General features: G+C 47.9%; 1 protein-coding gene across 1 annotated transcript in view; it reads right to left on the bottom strand.

Annotated features, from left to right (window-relative positions):
- The window catches only part of SRBD1 (S1 RNA binding domain 1), a 205,439-nt gene that overhangs the window by 25,149 nt on the left and 161,309 nt on the right, over positions 1 to 18,981 (bottom strand). Inside the window, exon 16 of the mRNA XM_063302803.1 lies at positions 1,288 to 1,394. Within this exon, the coding sequence (XP_063158873.1) occupies positions 1,288 to 1,394 (107 nt within the window). The remainder of the gene's footprint in view (positions 1 to 1,287; positions 1,395 to 18,981) is intronic.

The raw sequence follows: 18,981 nt of genomic DNA, 5'->3' as shown, positions 1-18,981 counted from the left end.
AGAAATGGAAATCTTATTCAAGAACAAAAAGGAACATTAACTTGGACAGAAAAACAGTAATGTGATAATAATGCAAAAATGGAAGTCGAGGACTGTAAGACAAAAACACATTAAGGGAAACAACAAAACCCTCTATCAATATATTCAAAGCAGAAAACTGCTTGGGTCATCAGACACCACAGCAGTGAAATGAAAGTTCAAGAGACTGCAGAGAAACTCTGAATGAATTATATGCATATGATATAAAATTGCATAGGAAAGTTATCTGAGCCGGTGTTAACTTTATCAGGAGGGAATTCAGACAAATAAAGCAAATTGAGGAAACAAGATAAGTTATTCTAGGACATTCTGAGAGGCTGCACAGGAACAGCTCACCAGATCCTGATGGCATCCACCCAAGAGTTCTTAAAGAGCCCCAGAGGTGAAATTATTGACCCTTCAGCAAAAAAATTGGGCCAGAAGACTGGAAGGTAGCTAATGTGACACCCATTCTTAAAAAGGGATTTGGGAGATTATAGGCTGCTCAGGATAATTTCAGGAAAATCAGCAGAAATAGGAATCAAAGAAAAAACCAAGCAGCCCAGGAAAGCCCTGCCAAAGGAAAATAAGCATGGATTCCACAAAGTAATTCCTGCCTCAATAAACTTCCCTGCTGACCATCTTGGAAATAGCTTCTTTCTGGCTTACTTGCAGCATCTGAACCATGCACACAGAAGAGAGACCTTTTTGGTGGCAGCTTCATCATTTTGAAATAGTTCCCCTCCCAAGGTCTTGATGCCCCCCCTTCCCCCATTACTGGCTTGCAAGGTGGCAAAGATGGTGCTCTTAAGTCTGATTTTATCTGTACTTGAGCTTATATTTAAATTACATTTGGTTTGATTTCTTGGTCTGGCCTATACATTGGGCTGACAGCTGCCCAGAGTCTTATGAATGAGGGCAGGATATAAATCTTGTAGTAAAGAAATGCATTTTACAAATGGCTATGCCAGAAACAAGCCCTAGATGGCTACTTCTGATTTGGCTGTGCTGCTGGTGCCAGGAAGTGGGAGAGCATTCAGGTGTGTACATTCACTGCTAAGTAATAAAGAAAAATTTGACATTATGTCTGGCTACAGTCTCAACTCTGGCTCTGCTCATGGAAAGTGATTCCATTTACAGAACAAGCATGGCAGTCACAGGAATAAAAAATTAAGGTCCAAGGTAGTAGTCAAAAGATATAGAACCACTGGACAAATTCTCTGTGATTTAAAACTATCTAACTGAAACCGTGAAAGTCTTCAGGCTCACCTTAACAATGTTTCTGAGCAGATGTTAATATCAACTCCTACAAAGCTGACACATTCCTCTACCACACTGTCCAGGGTGGCTTTGAGCAGGGTCTGAGAGACATCATGCTGTAAATTGGGAGGGGGAGGGAGAGAGAAAGAGAAATCCAGTAACAGTTGAGTAGTATTTGATTACTGTAGGACGGAAACCGTTTAGAAATGAGAATTCCAGAGAATGGCAGTATTAATAAAACATTTGCGGGTATAATATCAACACATAAAAGAACCCAGGAGATGAACATCTGATATACTGCCACTGTTTGTATTGTGGAACTGGTTGAACCCATTTGGATTTATTTTTAAACTGCACATCCCCCCTCTCACCAGTTTGCAAGAACTCCAGATAGGCGCCATCTATATGACAGACAGCCTATCCTGTTTCCATTAAAAACAGAGACTCATAACCGGGCCAGACACATGTCTATTTTATGCAATTTTCTCTAAAAATGAAAAAAAAAGAGGAAACGAAGTGTTGGTTTTGCATATGTGTGTTTCCTCTAATTTTCATATTATAACATAAATTTGCAGCAAAGTATTTAAGAGAGTATTCATATTACAAAGTTTTAAATTCTGTAGATGATAGTGAAGAGATTTATGTTAAAGCTTTACAGTAAGTTTACCTAATAGTTTGATAGATTTGATATAAAAACATTAAAAAGAAAACATGAAACAGAAATATGGGAAACAAATTCTCACTGTTACCAGCGTACAATAACTGACAACTTGTAACATTAATAGCTGATACATACCAGCTAAGCGGGGTTGGGGGTTAAAAATAATGCATAGACCACCAAGATCATTTCCACACTTAATCTGTTTCCCACTTCTGCACAATATATTATTAATATTAGCCGGTGCCTATTAATTTATTATAAAAGCTGCAAATGAATAATATGAATCAAATCCAACTGAAAGCCAAGTAATTGGATGGAGATATGGAAACTGCCCAAATGAGGCAACTGTAGGGGAGAGTTTTTGGAAGGAGAGGCAGAGAATTGGATTTAGCTCCATGCTTAGGCCTCACAACTGACTGGTGTAATTCCAATATCCTTAAGGGAAAAACATCCAGAAACATGTGTACAGAAGGCTGTGTGTTTATGTACATGTTCAGTTTGGGGACAGAATACAGTTGCAACCTGTTAAAATTATTAATTTTAAATTAATTGGCATACCATCATTTAGGTGCCTTTTAAAAATGTTGATAGAAGTGTAAAAGAACAATTCACAATTTAGTGCACCAAAGCTGCCAGAAATTCTTAGAAAAAAGTCCCCCTCAAATATTTTCTTCTTTTTTCCTGCCAGAGTAGTATAGCCAAATATTGACTTATAAAATAAACACAGGTACCTGGTTAAATCAAAGCTTTGTCAATTAAACTTCACCCTAAGAAAATGCTTCCTGCTACAGGTAGTCCTCGGTTAACGACCACTCATTCAGCTACTGTTCAAAGTTGCAACAGTGCTGAACGAGTGGTATCTATGACTGATCCTTGAAGTTCTGGCCATTGCACCACCCCCACAGCCATGATTGTGATCCGAATGCTTGGCCATCGGCTCACATTTACAACAGTTGCAGAGTCCTGCAGTCACATGTTTGCCATTTGTGACCTACCTTGCCAGCTTCCCACAAGCAAAGTCAATGGGGAAACCAGCAGGGAAGGTCGCAAGTTGCTCCAGCCACTTTCTCTCCTGAGGAGCCCTGTTACAGAGTACGAGATCCCTGGGATCTCGTATATCCCAGAGATCACATACGCCTTACTGCTCTCACACCGCAGCATCCCCTCCCTAGCCTGCATGCACTCATATGGTGCCACAGCAATCCCCCCATAGCTCACATACACTTGCCACAGGAACCCCCCCACCTCACTCTGTGGTACTCACCTGTCCTCCGGCCTGCTTGTGAGCCACCCAGGACTTGCTACTTCCAGCTGGCTTCCCCACTGACTTTGCTTGTGGGAAGCTGGCAGGAAGTTGCAAGTTGCAGTCATATGAGGTCCTCGCTTAACAACTTGTGATTTTTGCTTAATGCCTGCAATAGGGACTGCCGGGATTGCTGTCGCTAAGCAATGCAGTCACATGATGTTGTGCTTTACGACTGCATCACTTAGCAATGGAAATTCCAGTCCCAATTACTGTTGTTAATCGAGGACTACCTGTATCTTGAAAACTATACGGAGGTGACCACATTGTCACCAAGCATCAAGATTGTCTCAGAGTTTTAATACCACCAACCTATTGCCTTCAAACTGTGCTGGAATTTAGTACCTGGAACTGCCATCCAGCTAGCTCTCCCCACTTCCCCAGTTAACTATTTATTGCAAAGATGAAGTCAAATAAAGGAAATTTCAGTCCTATTCCTGGAATTAACCCCACTAACCTCAATAGAACTTCTAAACGGACATGTATTGCTTTGCATCATAAGTAACACAATTGTACTTATGGATGAAAATGAGAAGTGATGCATCTTTTGGAGACATTAAGTTGGCTTCTATGCAGAATCCCAGATTATTTCACCCAATAGTTCATCTATTGGGTGAAATAATCTGGGATTCTGCACTTCTGGTAATTGCTACACTTTTTTTAAGGTGCTTATAAGTCTTCCCATGTATCAATCTAGACTTCTTAGTCTACAATTCACTTGATTCTCCAGTTCCCCCTTTTTGTTGATGACATTTCCTCTATTCCAGTCATCTGTCACTTTATCAGAACTCCAGGATTTTTCAAAGATAACACATAAAACTTCAGCCAGACAACCAACAAGTCCCTCCAGTACCCTAGGAAGCCATTCAGGTGGCCCTGGAAATTTAAACTTATTCAAAATAATAAGGTATTCCCTGACCATGTTTATATTATTCTCAAGCTTCAGCTTTGCCCCTTCATCTTGCTCTTCACAATTGCCTGATAGAACACATACTCTCTAAAGATTCCCTAAAACTGAGCTTGAATCCCAATGACTACACATCCTTTTATTTGTGTGTGTAAATGTTACTTCATTTGACATTCCTTTCTTCCAGAATGTGTTTTTGACTTCCTAGTTTAGCCTACAGCTATGAGATTTCTCAACATTTGTTAGGTACAGAACTGTGAATACATAAGACTTGAGTAGTTCTGGATGAAAAAAAAAAAATATTTGATTTCAAGGCCACCCAACTCCTCAATGACTCTGAGTGGCTTACAGTTAAAAGGAAAAGAAAACAACAACAACATATATATAAAAAACACAGCTGACCAAAACGTTATCTGAGTATCACAAAAGCAGAGAAACTATAGGGGCCACACAACCATCCTATCTTAAGGCCTGGAAAAACAACCAGGTTTTTAGTACTTCTCAGGAAATCATTAAAGTAGGAGCAATACAGATTTTCTCTCTTACTAGCATCTTTATTTATATATAAGTATTTATATATAAATACTAGCATATTTACTGGTTTTATTATAAAAACATCTAAAGAAATCCTTTTTCAAAAGAAGAACATATATAGCTCAGGGTTGAAGTCTTTGGTCCTCTCTGAGCTTGGTTGTTTGCTTGGAGACATTTCATTACCCAACTAGGTAACATAATCAGTGCTGAGATGAGCTCAGCACTCAGAGAGCATCAAGGACTCCACACAAAATCCTTTTTGTGATTCATAACATCCTTTGATAACCTCAGGTCATTATGAGTTTTAGCTTTCCTGACACTCACACTTTACAATTCCAGGCTACCTGTTAGGAAGTGTTGGCACTTCACCTGCTTTCCATTTCCTGTATGTGTTCTTTGTTGGTTTCAGTTCTTCACTAAGCTTTTTGTATAGCCAGATTGACTTATTTAGCTGTCCTCCAATTTTCCCTCATTGGAACTGTTTGTAATTATGTTTTTTATATTTTCTTCTTTAGGAACTCCCACCAATCTTTTTCCAATTAGTTTCTTCTGCCATTGGATCCTCTGAGTTTATTAAAATCTGCTTTTTTAAAGTCCAAAGTATGCCTTTGACCATACTCAGTTTTAGTTCCTCTTAACATCAAGAACTCAACAGCCATTTCCCCCCATATTTCCTTTTCCCCAACTGTTTCTTCCCTGTTGGTTAGTATTAAGTCAGATCTTCTTATGCTTTCCTCCACGTTCTAAAAGCAAAAGTAGTCAGCAAGATAACAGAGGAATTTCCTGGAGGGATCATGCTTGGCAAGATTTCTCTTGCAAGAGATGTCAGTGTAATTAAACTCTCCCATCACTATGACTTCATGCCTTTTTGAAAGATCATACAAGTGGGCATAGTCAATGGGGGTGGGGGACCATTCTGTTTTGCCTTTTTATTCTAGGAATGCTAAAACTATCTGATAGTGCACCTTATGTTAATTTCTTGCCAAAGACACATAGGAAATCCCGTCATCAAGTTCTGAAGATATGTGCATGATCTTGAAAAGTTTGATGGAGATCACAAAAAAGGCATTTTGAGGATATCATATTCTCCACGGGTGATGCATCTCTCCTTTACATAATTTGACTCACCATTTTAATTGGATGCATATTATTTATCTTGGAGGCCACTTTCTGCAATATTTATCTTGAAATGTATAGTAAAAACAACTACACACTACAGTTTCCAACTCTACATACAAGTTACAATTATTTGAATTTTGGCAACTTCCGGAGCTAGTAAGAAGTTAGAGTTATTTCTACTCACCTCATCTGGCAGGAAAGGGAGGGAGGGTTGCACTGACTACTCTTGCTTTTCTATCAGAATGGAAAAGGATTTACATTGGCCACAAATGTGCCTTTCAACATGTCTTGAATCATCTTTCTATTTACCTTCTGGAGAGAAATGAAAGTATTTGACAACCAATGGCCATCAGAGTTTATACTGTACAGCTGGTACCTGACTTGATAGCTGCAATTTCTCTGTATATGTTAAGAAAGAAGCAGTGTATTACTATGAAACAAAAAAGGAACTGGAAGGTGAATGTACCCACAGAACATGAAATTAATTTGGAGGGGCAATACTGGCTCCCTCCCACGAATAAAATTGTTAAAGATCAGTTGCAATTTCTTAAACACACACACACCCTCTAAAATACCTCAATGAGATTAGGGCCCTATAATCCACAAAACATATACATTTGCTTTTATATGGCCATACACTGAAGGCTAATTCCCCCAAATGACATGACCTAAACTTGTTGAGATTCTAACATTTTCCTCATGTCTGTTGTAACTATAACTGCCAAATACTACACAAGCGGCTCCAGAGTAAACATACATAAGCACATGATCCAGAATGGTGAAAGAACTTGCAGAACAGTTAATTAGATGGAAGCTAAAGGCATCATCTGTACACTATTGCAATGTGTAGCTGCCCTTGAAGATCACTCAAACTGCAGCTAATCTAAAATGCAGAAGCCTGGGCAATAATGGGCATGCTTCATCAGTTGCACTGGTTGCCAATCCGTTTCTGGGTGCAATTCCAGGTGGTTAGCACCTTTAAAGGCCTTCATGGCATAGGGCCTGGCTATCTGAGGGTCCATCTGTCTCCTGTAGCCTTTCCTGTATGATTGGCAGGGGTCGGCTTGCTCCAGGTCCTGCTGATCAAATGGTGTCATCTGATGGGACTCAGGAAGCAGGCCTTCTCTATTGCAGTACCTGCTGTCTGGAACAGCATCCTCCCAGATATTTGTACACCCTTCTCCACCCTTTTCCTTTTTGAAAATACACATTTTATTTTGGCCTTTGATCTTTCTCACATTGGGGATCAATTATGTCATTTTAAACACTCAGATTCTCCCAACAGGTCATATATTTTAATCCATGTTAGTTCTCACCAGGACATATAGCTGATAGGAATGAGAATAGCCTTTGCAATTACACATAGTTCAATTGCTGAATGATAACCTAAGAACTGAAATTTCCTTAACATGGTGCACTCTGAAATCCTAATATATATTTATGTAGTTTCAGTATTTCTCTCTACCATCCTTTATAAATCTTGAATTTTCATTATATGTTTCACCATGTACTCACTGCCGCTTCTGTCACACTGTCCACTAACCCAATTGTTTATTTTGTTACATAATTCCGAGGAATGGCTTGACTGTCTGTGCAAGTAATTTGGTTAACAAAGCACAAGAGACAGAGAACAAGGAATCCTTTGAAAGTCACGGGATATGTATGTATTTTTGCTCTTCAAAAAAGCCTTATTGCCAGTATGCTGCAGGTTTGACCAACAAATGCATGCAGCTTCACACCTGCTAGAAAGCTCTCAAGCTTCCATTAAGAAAGAGGCAACCACAAGTTTCTAAGTCAACAGATAACAGCTGTACCAGATGGAAGAGACATCTGCTGTCTATCTATGCCTGATGGGGTGGTGTGCAAGGAGAGAAAACTTCACATATTTAGATGCAAACAATGGGATTCTTCTTTCGACCCCATCTTAAAAGAAGGGGCTAAACTCTGATTCCTACAACAATATTTTTAATCATAATACTACCTTGCAGATTTAAAAGATTATTGCTAATACATTGAAAAATATTCAAAATGGGAAAGAACAGTAGAATAATGTTTTAGCATTCTTATGCTAGAGATGACAACACTGACGGCATAAGGACTTCAATCCATCTGGTGGATTATTTATCCATTCTTATCCATCCAAAAACAGTAATTTTCCTTTGAACATAATAATTTAGTAGTTGTAAAGATTAAAAAAACCTAGCACCTTTGCAGACCATACTCTTGAGGCATGAACAATGTAGACCTAACCACCTTCTAAATTTTTATTAATTATCTGAAATGAGGAATGCTAAGGTTAGGAAGTACTAAACAGCCAAAAGAACAATGGTCAGTCTTTGGAGATGATCTTCCATATCTATCTATCTATCTATCTATCTATCTATCTATCTATCTATCTATCTATCATCTATCTATCTATCTATCTATCTATCTATCTATCTATCTATCTATCTTATCTATCTATCTATCATTTTTATCCTGCCGTAATTATTTTTTATAAATAACTCAAGGTGGCGAACATACCTAATACTCTTTCCTCCTCCTATTTTCCTGTGGAAGGACAGACTGGACTAAATTTGTAGGCACCCTTTAAGTGCTTTCTTTCCCCTTTAAGCCTAACACACCTCAGCATAAGGAGGGTTGGGAGATGGTTAAAAGACCTGGGTTTGGAACAGCTGGGTGTGTAGGAGAAGCAAGGATGAGAGCAGCAGTCAAGGCTTATAGGAAAGTGTCATGAGTGCCGTTGAGCTAAAGTCATCAGCGCAATGGCACACATGACAATGGCAAGGAAATAGGTGAAGGGGTACAAGATAAGTAGCCATCAACCCACAACGACTAACGGCCAACAAACAATAGCTAAACGGATCACGGAGCACACCCAAGCCATCAGCGGCAATACAACGGGGATCGCCCAGCTGAAAGCAATCAGCAGAGGAATGGGAAACCTGATAATGGGCGATCCCGGAAACCCTCACCCACCGGCAGGGCAACGTATTGGACAAAGGGGGGTGACGTAACCGTGAGCGAGGGGGCGCTGACCGGCGCGGGGTATTTAAATCCCGCACCGGCGCGCTCCTGTCACTCTCAGCTTTTTTCTACCAACGCTGTACCTGCCCTGCAAATAAATCAGAGCCTGATCCGCGAACCAGTGTCTGAGTGTTATTCAGAGGTAGGCAGCGCATGACATAAAGCTGAGAGTCATAAACTCAGCCTCGCCGAGCCCCACCGGACGACAACGAGCCGCGGGAGGAATAGACGGCGAGAAGACCAGCAAGATGAGGCCGGAGCGGCGCGGGCAAGGAGGGCGAGCCGCGCGGCAAGAGACAGAGGAGGACCGACCAAGGCCAGAGGCACCGCGGACTCCCGGAGCCATGGACGCCCACCCCACCCGACCCGAGCCTCAGCTCCAACCCCAAGGGGAGATGGCGACGGAGGCAACCCGACCGCGGGAGGGAGCAGCACGACTTCCGAAACCAGCGGAGGACCCCGCGCCCCACATCGCACCCCAGCAACGGGCGTGGAGCGACAGCCCAACGGCGGTCAACACGGAGGAGGACGACGGAGACACACAGCAGACGGCGGAGGAAGCGGACCCGCGGCAGAGGGACGATGAACCCCGCCGGCAACCCACCCCCGAGGACGCGCCAACGGAACCGGCCCCAGCGGCGGCGCGGGCTGTGGACGAGGAGGCACGAGCTGAACTCGCGGCCATGCGGGCTCAACTGACGGAACTCCGGACCATGCTCCAGTCGCTCATGCCCCCCGCGCCACCCAACGACGTCCCCGCACAGGCCCACACCCCGAGCGAAGCACCGAACCCACACGGGCCAGCGGAGGGTCAGCAGACGGCACAGGCGGCCGACACCACACCCCGGGAAGCGAGAGGCGGGGCCGCACAAAACGCCCGGGCCCCAAAGGACTTCCCCATCTTCTTCGATGGGACCCCCACAAAACTCTCGTTTTTCGTGACCAACGCTAGGGAGTTCATGGGGAGGCACGGACACTCCTATGACTCCGAGGCCGACAAGATCGCCGCCGTGGCGATCAAACTCCAAGACAGGGCGGCGGACTGGTACGTCCAACTGTACGAGTCCAGCTCCCCCGCCCTCGCCACCTTCCCTGCTTTCATCAATGAGATGAAAAACTACTTCGAAGACCCCCTAGCCAAAGTAAGGGCGAAAAGCGCACTCCAAAGACTTAAACAGGGCACACGCACGGTCCCTGACTATGCCCTGGAGTTCAAAGCCCTCGCGGGGAAGGTCAGCGACTGGTCCGAGACCACCCTGCTGGAAATGTTCAAAAGGGGGCTCAACCGCGACGTTCTCCAATGGGCCCTCTACCGCGACGACCCAGAAACGCTACACGGGTGGATCCACCTCGCGGGGAAAGCCGAACATGCGCACCGCACCTTCCTCATGACAACCACGGAAGACACAAACTATGCCGGGAAAAAGGTACCCGCACCACACGGGGGGATGGCCGGCCCCATATACCCGAAAAAGAAGTTCAACCGGGAGCCCTGCGGGAGGTGTGGCAAATTAGGGCACAAGACGGTGGATTGCTTCGCCAACCGACCGCCGACCAGCGCGCCCAAACCCACTCCGAAAATTAGCCCCAAACCACCCAACCCGGGGCCGCCCCCTCACCGCCGAATGACCGTGGCCACAGCGACACCAGAAGAGGGCTGGGACGCTTACTGGGGGGAAGAGGACAACGCAGACCCCGACCAGCCGGCGGGAAATGCTCCCCGCTTGCCCTGAAACGCGTGGCGAGGCAGGCGGTGGGACAGCAGCGCGGACCACCTCAACGAAACGACGAAAGCCCCGTAATATTGGCAGCAATTAAACTCTCTGCCGGCAACGGAGCCACCACGGCCGCGGCACTAGTGGACTCTGGGTGCTCAAAAAACCTCATCCACCCCGACCTAGTCGCCAAACTCGACCTCCGCTGCTTCCCCCTCCCCACGCCGCTGGCATTCCACCAGCTGGACGGCTCTACAGCGGGAGGGAAACCAGCCACGCTACAAACCGAGCCGGTCACCCTGCAAATGGGCACTCACACCGAGCGCACATCGTTCGTAGTCACGCACATCGGACGGCCCATTGCAGTCCTGGGGATGCCATGGCTCGCGACAAACAACCCGCGGATCAACTGGGAGACCCGCACCTTCACATTCGGCGACGGCGAGTATCGAGCACCAGTTCCAGCGGGCAGAACCAACCCCACGGTAGGACGAGCGGAGGCGACCACACAAGACAACGCCGCTACCACAGCAGACCTACCAGAACAATACGCCGACTTCTCCGAGGTCTTCGGAGAGGCAGAAGCTGACCAACTACCCCCCCACCGCAAGACGGATTGCCGGATCGACCTACTGCCCGACGTCCCCTTACCTAGACCAAAGATCTATTCGATGACCCCGAAGGAGATGGCAACCCTCCGGGAGTTCATCGATAAAAACCTAGACAGGGGATTCATAGAGCCAGCATGCTCACCGGTCGGAGCCCCCGTCTTATTCCGAGAGAAGAAAGACGGGACCCTACGGCTCTGCACCGACTACCGGGGCTTAAACGCGGCTTCCCTGTCCAACAAATACCCCTTACCCCTGGTGAAGGACATGCTCGCCCACCTGTCCACGGGCAAAGTCTTTTCCAAACTGGACCTTCGCGAGGCGTACTATCGCATCCGAATCAGGGAGGGGGACGAATGGAAGATGGCGTTCAACTGCCCCCTAGGCGCTTTCCAGTACAAAGTACTGCCCTTCGGACTCGCGGGGGCCCCTGGGGTGTTCATGCAGCTCATCAATGAGGTACTGCATGAACATCTGTTCAAAGGGGTCCTGGTCTACATCGACGACGTCCTTATCTACACAAAAACGCACGAGGAACATGTGACCCTAGTCAGGCAAGTCCTAGACAAGCTCAGAAGGGCGCAGCTCTATGCCAAGCCTACAAAGTGCGAGTTTCACAAAGAGCGCCTAGACTATCTGGGGTACCGAATCTCCGGGGACGGCATCGAAATGGACCCCGCAAAAGTCGAAGCGGTGCTAAACTGGGAGCGGCCCCGCAACAGACGGCAACTACAGAGCTTCCTCGGATTCGCGAATTTTTACAGGTCATTCGCCCGGGGGTTCGCTGAGATAGCCCTCCCCTTAACGGACCTCCTCAAAACCAAAGGGGTGGGGGACACCCGACGCGCCAAGAACCCAGGCACAGTGCTGAATTGGACTCCCGCGTACCAGACCGCATTCAACAAGCTGAAAGCGCTGTTCACTACGGAGCCAATCCTCGCGCACCCGGACCCAGAACGGCCGTTCGTGGTCCAAGCCGACGCCTCAGACTTCTCCCTGGGAGCCATCCTGCTACAGAAAGACCCCACGGGACTCTTGAAACCATGCGCCTACCTGTCAAGGAAGTTCTCCGAGACAGAGAGGCGATGGCACGTCTGGGAGAAAGAAGCCTTCGCGGTGAAATCGGCACTAGAGACATGGCGACACCTACTCGAGGGAGCCACCCAACCATTCGAGGTCTGGACTGACCACCGGAACCTCGAGGCCCTACGAACGCCTAGACGCCTTAGCCCAAAACAGGTCCGATGGGCCCAATTCTTCAGCCGCTTTAATTTCCAGCTGAAGTTCATGCCGGGCAAAAAGAACTTCCTGGCCGACGCCCTCTCCCGACTGCCCCAAGACGAAGAGCCCGCCCCAGACACCATTGGGACGGTCCTATCCGCCTCGCAACTGGGGATGGCCGTGACCACCCGAAGCGGCGCACGGAGGCAGCTCGACTCTACGGCGCAGCCGACGGCGGGACAACCGGCGACGGAAAGAAGCCAACCGCAACTACCAGGGGGAATGCGCACGGACCTCGCCGCCGCCCTCAAAACCGACCCCTGGTTCCTGGCAAACCCCGACAAGGTAACGATGGCACAAGACCTGGCATGCGGGGAAGGCAGAATCTACGTCCCGGACTCGCAACGCCAGGCGATCTTGCATAGGTCACACGACGCCAAGCAAGCGGGACACTTTGGGTTCCTCAAGACCCTACACCTAACACGGCGTCAATTCTGGTGGCCCGCGCTCAGGCGAGACGTAAAAACCTACGTGGCGTCCTGCCCAACGTGCGCTAGGGCCAAACGGGCACCAGGCAAACCCGCGGGGCTATTGCAACGGGTGGCAGAACCCTCCCGCCCATGGGAGGAAATCTCTATGGATTTTATAGTGGACCTCCCACCCAGCCAGAAGAAAACGGCCATTTGGGTGGTGAAGGACTACTTCTCAAAGCAGGCCCACTTCATCCCCTGCACGTCGGTCCCATCCTCACAACAGCTAGCCAAACTCTTCCTCATCCACGTGTACAGGCTACACGGATGTCCCGCACGTGTGGTGACCGACAGGGGCACACAGTTCACCTCCAAATTCTGGCGGGCCTTCCTGAAGCTGACGGGGACCCAACAGGCCCTATCTACGGCTTGGCACCCTCAGACGGACGGAGCCACAGAGGTTCTTAATGCCACCTTAGAGCAATTCATACGATCATATACTAACTACCACCAAGACGACTGGGCTGAACTGCTCCCGTTCGCCGAAGTCGCATACAACAACGCCGTCCACACAAGCACGGGGAAAACTCCGTTCGAAGTAGTCTCGGGGCGCGACTTCGTCCCCATACCGGAGCTACCTCAACCCCCGGAACCCCAGGTGGACGCTAGCGACTGGGGACGGAAGATCGCGGAAGCATGGCCAGTAATCACGGCGGCGCTGAAGGATGCACAGGCAGCCTACAAAGAGCAGGCCGACAAGCACCGGCGCCAACAACCGACGTTCCAGGCGGGGGATATGGCCTATCTATCCACCAAGTTCCTAAAGTCAACCCAACCCTCGAAAAAACTGGGGCCTAAGTACATCGGGCCGTTCCGAGTCACGCAAATAGTGAACCCGGTAGCAATACGCTTGGACCTGCCACACAACCTCCGGAGACTCCACCCGGTGTTCCACACCAGCCTCCTGAAACCGGCAACCACCTCCCGATGGCACCCAAGCACGCCACAGCCCGCACCGGTGATGATCGACGGGCAACACCACTTCGAGATAAGGGACATTCTCGACTCCCGCAAGCAACGAGGAACTCTACACTATCTGGTCAGGTGGAAACACTTCCCCCACCCGGAATGGGTGGCGGCGCACAACGTTAACGCGCCTGACCTGACCAGAGCATTTCACCGGGCATACCCCGACAAACCGCAACCAAGGTCAGCAAAACCAAACCCCCCCCCGCAGGCCCCCCCCGCCTCCCGTGCCCCAAGGGAAAGGGCCCCCCCAAGCCCGCGACTTGGGTGGACCTCCCCCCCCGGGACTCACTCCCCCCGCCCCGGGCCCACGGGGTGGTGACAAACGTTCGCCAGCACCCTCCCCCCGCCCCCCGGCCGCGGGGGAGTGGCAAGCAAGCCAACAGGGCAACCTGGGGGCAACGCCCAGGAGACACAACAAAGGCGACGCACTTTAAATAAGAAAAAAGAAGGGCCCTACCTGGAGCTGAGAAGCACCCGACCAGCCACGCCTCTCTCCTCGCCGAACTGAGCCAAACAAACAGGGTGTGGCTGGAGCATGCGCACGCCAGGTCAGGACCCGAGCAGGCGCACCATGGACACACCCTGGGAAGGCACGTGGTAGAGGGAGGAGCAAAGGGAGGGGCGACAACTACTCCGGCGGGAACTTTGAAAAAAAAAAAAAAATGTGGCGTTTTGACAGCTCCACGGGGAAAACCCAGAAAACCGGGGGGGAACACTATTCGAAACGGGGGCAGTATGTCATGAGTGCCGTTGAGCTAAAGTCATCAGCGCAATGGCACACATGACAATGGCAAGGAAATAGGTGAAGGGGTACAAGATAAGTAGCCATCAACCCACAACGACTAACGGCCAACAAACAATAGCTAAACGGATCACGGAGCACACCCAAGCCATCAGCGGCAATACAACGGGGATCGCCCAGCTGAAAGCAATCAGCAGAGGAATGGGAAACCTGATAATGGGCGATCCCGGAAACCCTCACCCACCGGCAGGGCAACGTATTGGACAAAGGGGGGTGACGTAACCGTGAGCGAGGGGGCGCTGACCGGCGCGGGGTATTTAAATCCCGCACCGGCGCGCTCCTGTCACTCTCAGCTTTTTTCTACCAATGCTGTACCTGCCCTGCAAATAAATCAGAGCCTGATCCGCGAACCAGTGTCTGAGTGTTATTCAGAGGTAGGCAGCGCATGACAGAAAGGTAGAGAAGGAGCAAGTGAGACTTTGTCCACTTAAAGGAGAACTGGGTTCTAAAGATAGTAGTAGAATTGTTAGTAGTGTTTCATAGTGTTAGTAATACAAATAATATAGTGATAGAATAGCTTAGTGACCTACATGTATTAGGTAGAATAGACATAGTTAGAGTAGTAATAGCGATAGATATATAGGTTAGTTGGAAAGATTTCTATTAGTGGGTCACCTAGGTAAGAAATAAACACTTTTATACTGTAACTAGTGGTTATTTTATAAGTAAAAGAACCCCCCCCCCCCATGTAATAGGGGTGAACAAAAAGTCTTCATATGCAGTGTCTCATTGGGAATGTCTTGGTGAACCTGAGTAAACAACCCTTGGGTATCAAACAAACCTGTGACATTTCCCCACAACAACAACGCTGTGAGGCATGTTGGGCTGAGAGAGCTGACTGGCCCAAGGTCACCCAGCCAGTTGGGCTGACTGGCCCAAGGTCACCCAGCCAGGTTTCTTGCCTAAGGTGGGACTAGAACTCTCAGTCTCCTGGTTTCTAGCCCAGTGCCTTAACCACTAGACCATGCTGGCTCTCTATAAGGTATATATACCTCTAAGGTATTTTTATAAATAACTCAAGGTGGGGAACATACCCAATACTCCTTCCTCCTCCTATTTCCCCCACAACAACAACCCTGTGAGGTGAGTTAGGCTGAGAGAGAGGGACTGGCCCAAGGTCACCCAGCTGGTGTAATGATTGCCTAAACCCAAATACTCAGTCTCACAAGCTCGGGCTTAAAGATAACTGATTTATTAAAGGAATAGTATGCAAATACAGAGAAAGCTGAGAATGAGCAAAAGCGCGCCAAATACAAACTTAAAAGCCTTGCTTGTGGGCAGGTCCCGCCCCGTCGCCCTTCAGGACGCTCCCCCTCCCAGGTGCTGAATGCCGTTAGACGCGCCTGGGAAAGTAACCTTGAACAGGAGCGCAAACCCAAACATGCATTCCAAGCCCTCAAAACAAGGGAGGGCAACAGAATGGAAAAATCCCGGGTGAAGGGATACGGAACAGAGAATGACACGTGAAACGTTACAATGTTAACCAGACATTAGAATGTGAACATGACATATTGCCCCCCCAAAAGAAATTAGGGAGCCGGTTTGTCAGGATAGGCAGAGTGAAATTGGGCTACGAGACGAGGAGAATGCACGTCTGGAGCAGCAACCCATTCAGGATGAGGGAAATGTTTCCAGCGGACGAGGTATTGTAGAGTAGAGCGCTGGCGTCTGGAATCGAGAATAGATGCCACCTCGAAGTGTTGCTGGTTGTCAATCATGAGGGGAGGTGGAGGAGTGGGTTGCGGATGCCAACGGTCCGATGACAGGCAGGGTTTGAGTAAGCTACAATGGAAAACAGGATGTAAACGTTTAAGGTTGTGAGGTAAATCAAGTTTAAACGTAACAGGGTTGAGCTGAGCAACAATTGAAAAAGGACCGACAAATTTAGGACCAAGTTTTTTAGAGGGTTGTGGGGACTTGATAAACTTAGTTGATAAGTAGACTTTATCCCCGACTGCAAAGGATGGTTCTGGGGAACGCTTTGCATCAGCATGGCGTTTATAGGCAGCTTGGGCATGTTGGAGAGCGAGTAGAATATTAGACCATGAGTCTTTGAGAGAGTCCGCCCAGCCAGCGAGGGTGGCTGGGAGCGGTTGAGGATGAGGAAGTTCAGGAATCGGAACAAATTCCCGCCCAAAAACTGTTTTAAAGGGAACTTGACCAGTGGTTTGATGAATGGAATTGTTGTAAGCGACCTCAGCAAATGGGAGTAGATCAACCCAGTTGTCTTGCTGGTAGTTAACAAAAGCTCTGAGGTATTGCTCTAAGGTAGAATTAACCGCCTCTGTAGATCCGTCCGTTTCCGGATGCCAAGCAGTAGAAAGTGATTGTTTCGTACCCAGAAGTTTCAAAAATGCCCGCCAAAATTGTGACGTAAATTGTGTGCCTCTGTCACTCACCAAACGGGCGGGGATACCGTGGAGGCGGTACACGTGGATGAGGAAGAGGCGTGCCAGCTGTTGTGCGGTAGGGATAGAAGCGCATGGGATAAAGTGGGCTTGTTTGGAGAAAAAGTCTTTGACGACCCAAATGACAGTTTTGCGTTGACTAGGGGGTAGATCAACGATAAAATCCATGGAGATATCCTGCCAAGGGACAGACGGAGTGGCCACGGGTTGAAGGAGACCCTGGGGTTTGCCCGGTTTGCGCTTTATCGCCGCACATACAGGGCACGCAGTGACATATTCTTTTAAGTCTTTGAGTAAAGTTGGCCACCAGAATTGACGGCGAACGAGGTGCAAAGTTTTCACGTAGCCGAAATGCCCAGCTAGCTTGTCATCGTGGCAGCGCTGGAGTATGGTTTTTCGCATTGCTGCGGGTACATAGAGACGATCGTTGCGCCAGGCAAGATCATCGGTGAAAGTTAACATGTGTCTGTTGGCTTGCAACCAAGTATCTGTTTTAAGGTGGGAGAGCAACTGTTGTTGCAAATCGGAGGGAATTGACAAGGGAGGTGGGCTGCTGGAAGGCTGAGCGGCTGGAGGCGGAGTCGATTGTGCTCGGGTCTGGCTGCGAGTCACTGCTGCCAGACTTAATTGTTTGTCGGTCCAGACGGTGCCTTGGACCGTTGGCCCTGGGCCAGCATCTTGGGGTCTGCGCGAGAGTGCATCAGCCAAAAAGTTTTTCTTGCCTGGTATAAATTTAAGAGTGAAGTCAAAGCGGCTGAAGAACTCAGCCCAGCGCAGCTGTTTGGGACTGAGTTTTCGGCTGGTGCTTAGAGCTTCTAGGTTTTTATGGTCAGTCCAGACTTCAAAAGGGTTGGAAGTACCTTCCAATAGGTGTCGCCATGTCTCTAAAGCCGTTTTTACAGCAAAAGCCTCCTTTTCCCAAACGTGCCATCGTCTCTCTGTTTCAGTGAATTTGCGAGAGAGGTAGGCACAGGGTTTTAAAGCGCCAGATTGGTCAGATTGTAACAAAATTGCGCCTATGGAAAAATCAGAAGCATCGACTTGTACAACGAAGGGTTTAGAGGGGTTTGGATGCTGTAAAATTGGTTCTGTGGTAAAAAGTTGTTTGAGCGTTTCGAACGCTTGCTGACAGGCTGGAGTCCATTTAAGGAGCGCGCCTGGGTTCTTTGAACGTCGCGTATCCCCCTGTCCTTTGGTTTTTAACAGTTCAGTAAGGGGGAGGGCGATTTCTGCAAAATTTTGGGCGAATGCCCGATAGAAATTAGAGAATCCAAGGAAACTTTGTAATTGTCTCCTGGTACGGGGAGGCTCCCATGCTATAATAGCTTCTACTTTTGCAGGGTCCATTTCAATGCCCTGAGCTGAAATTCGGTAGCCTAGGTAATCAATTTGCGACTGATGAAACGCACATTTTGACAGTTTTGCGTATAACTCTGCTTTTTCCAATTTAGCCAGTACCTGACGCACCAAGTGGATATGTTCTGACATGGTTTCAGTATAAATCAATACATCATCCAAATATACTAGTACCCCCTTAAATAGGTGGTCATGCAAGACCTCATTGATTAACTGCATAAAAACCCCGGGTGCCCCAGATAAACCGAATGGTAAAACTTTATATTGGAAAGCCCCAAGAGGACAGTTGAACGCTGTCTTCCACTCATCCCCTTCCCTTATGCGAATGCGAAAGTAGGCTTCCCTCAAATCCAGTTTTGAAAAGATTTTGCCTCTGGCCAGATGTGATAACATATCTTTGATCAGGGGCAAAGGATATTTATTTAATATTGAGACCGCATTGAGCCCGCGGAAATCGGTACAAAGCCTTAATGACCCATCCTTTTTTGGCCTGAAGAGGACAGGCGCTCCTACCGGGGAATTTGCCGGCTCAATGAAACCTCT

This window comes from Candoia aspera, chromosome 1 (assembly GCF_035149785.1).
Source record: "Candoia aspera isolate rCanAsp1 chromosome 1, rCanAsp1.hap2, whole genome shotgun sequence".
Taxonomy (NCBI): Eukaryota; Metazoa; Chordata; class Lepidosauria; order Squamata; family Boidae; genus Candoia; species Candoia aspera.
This window is presented reverse-complemented; position numbering and strand designations above follow the sequence as displayed.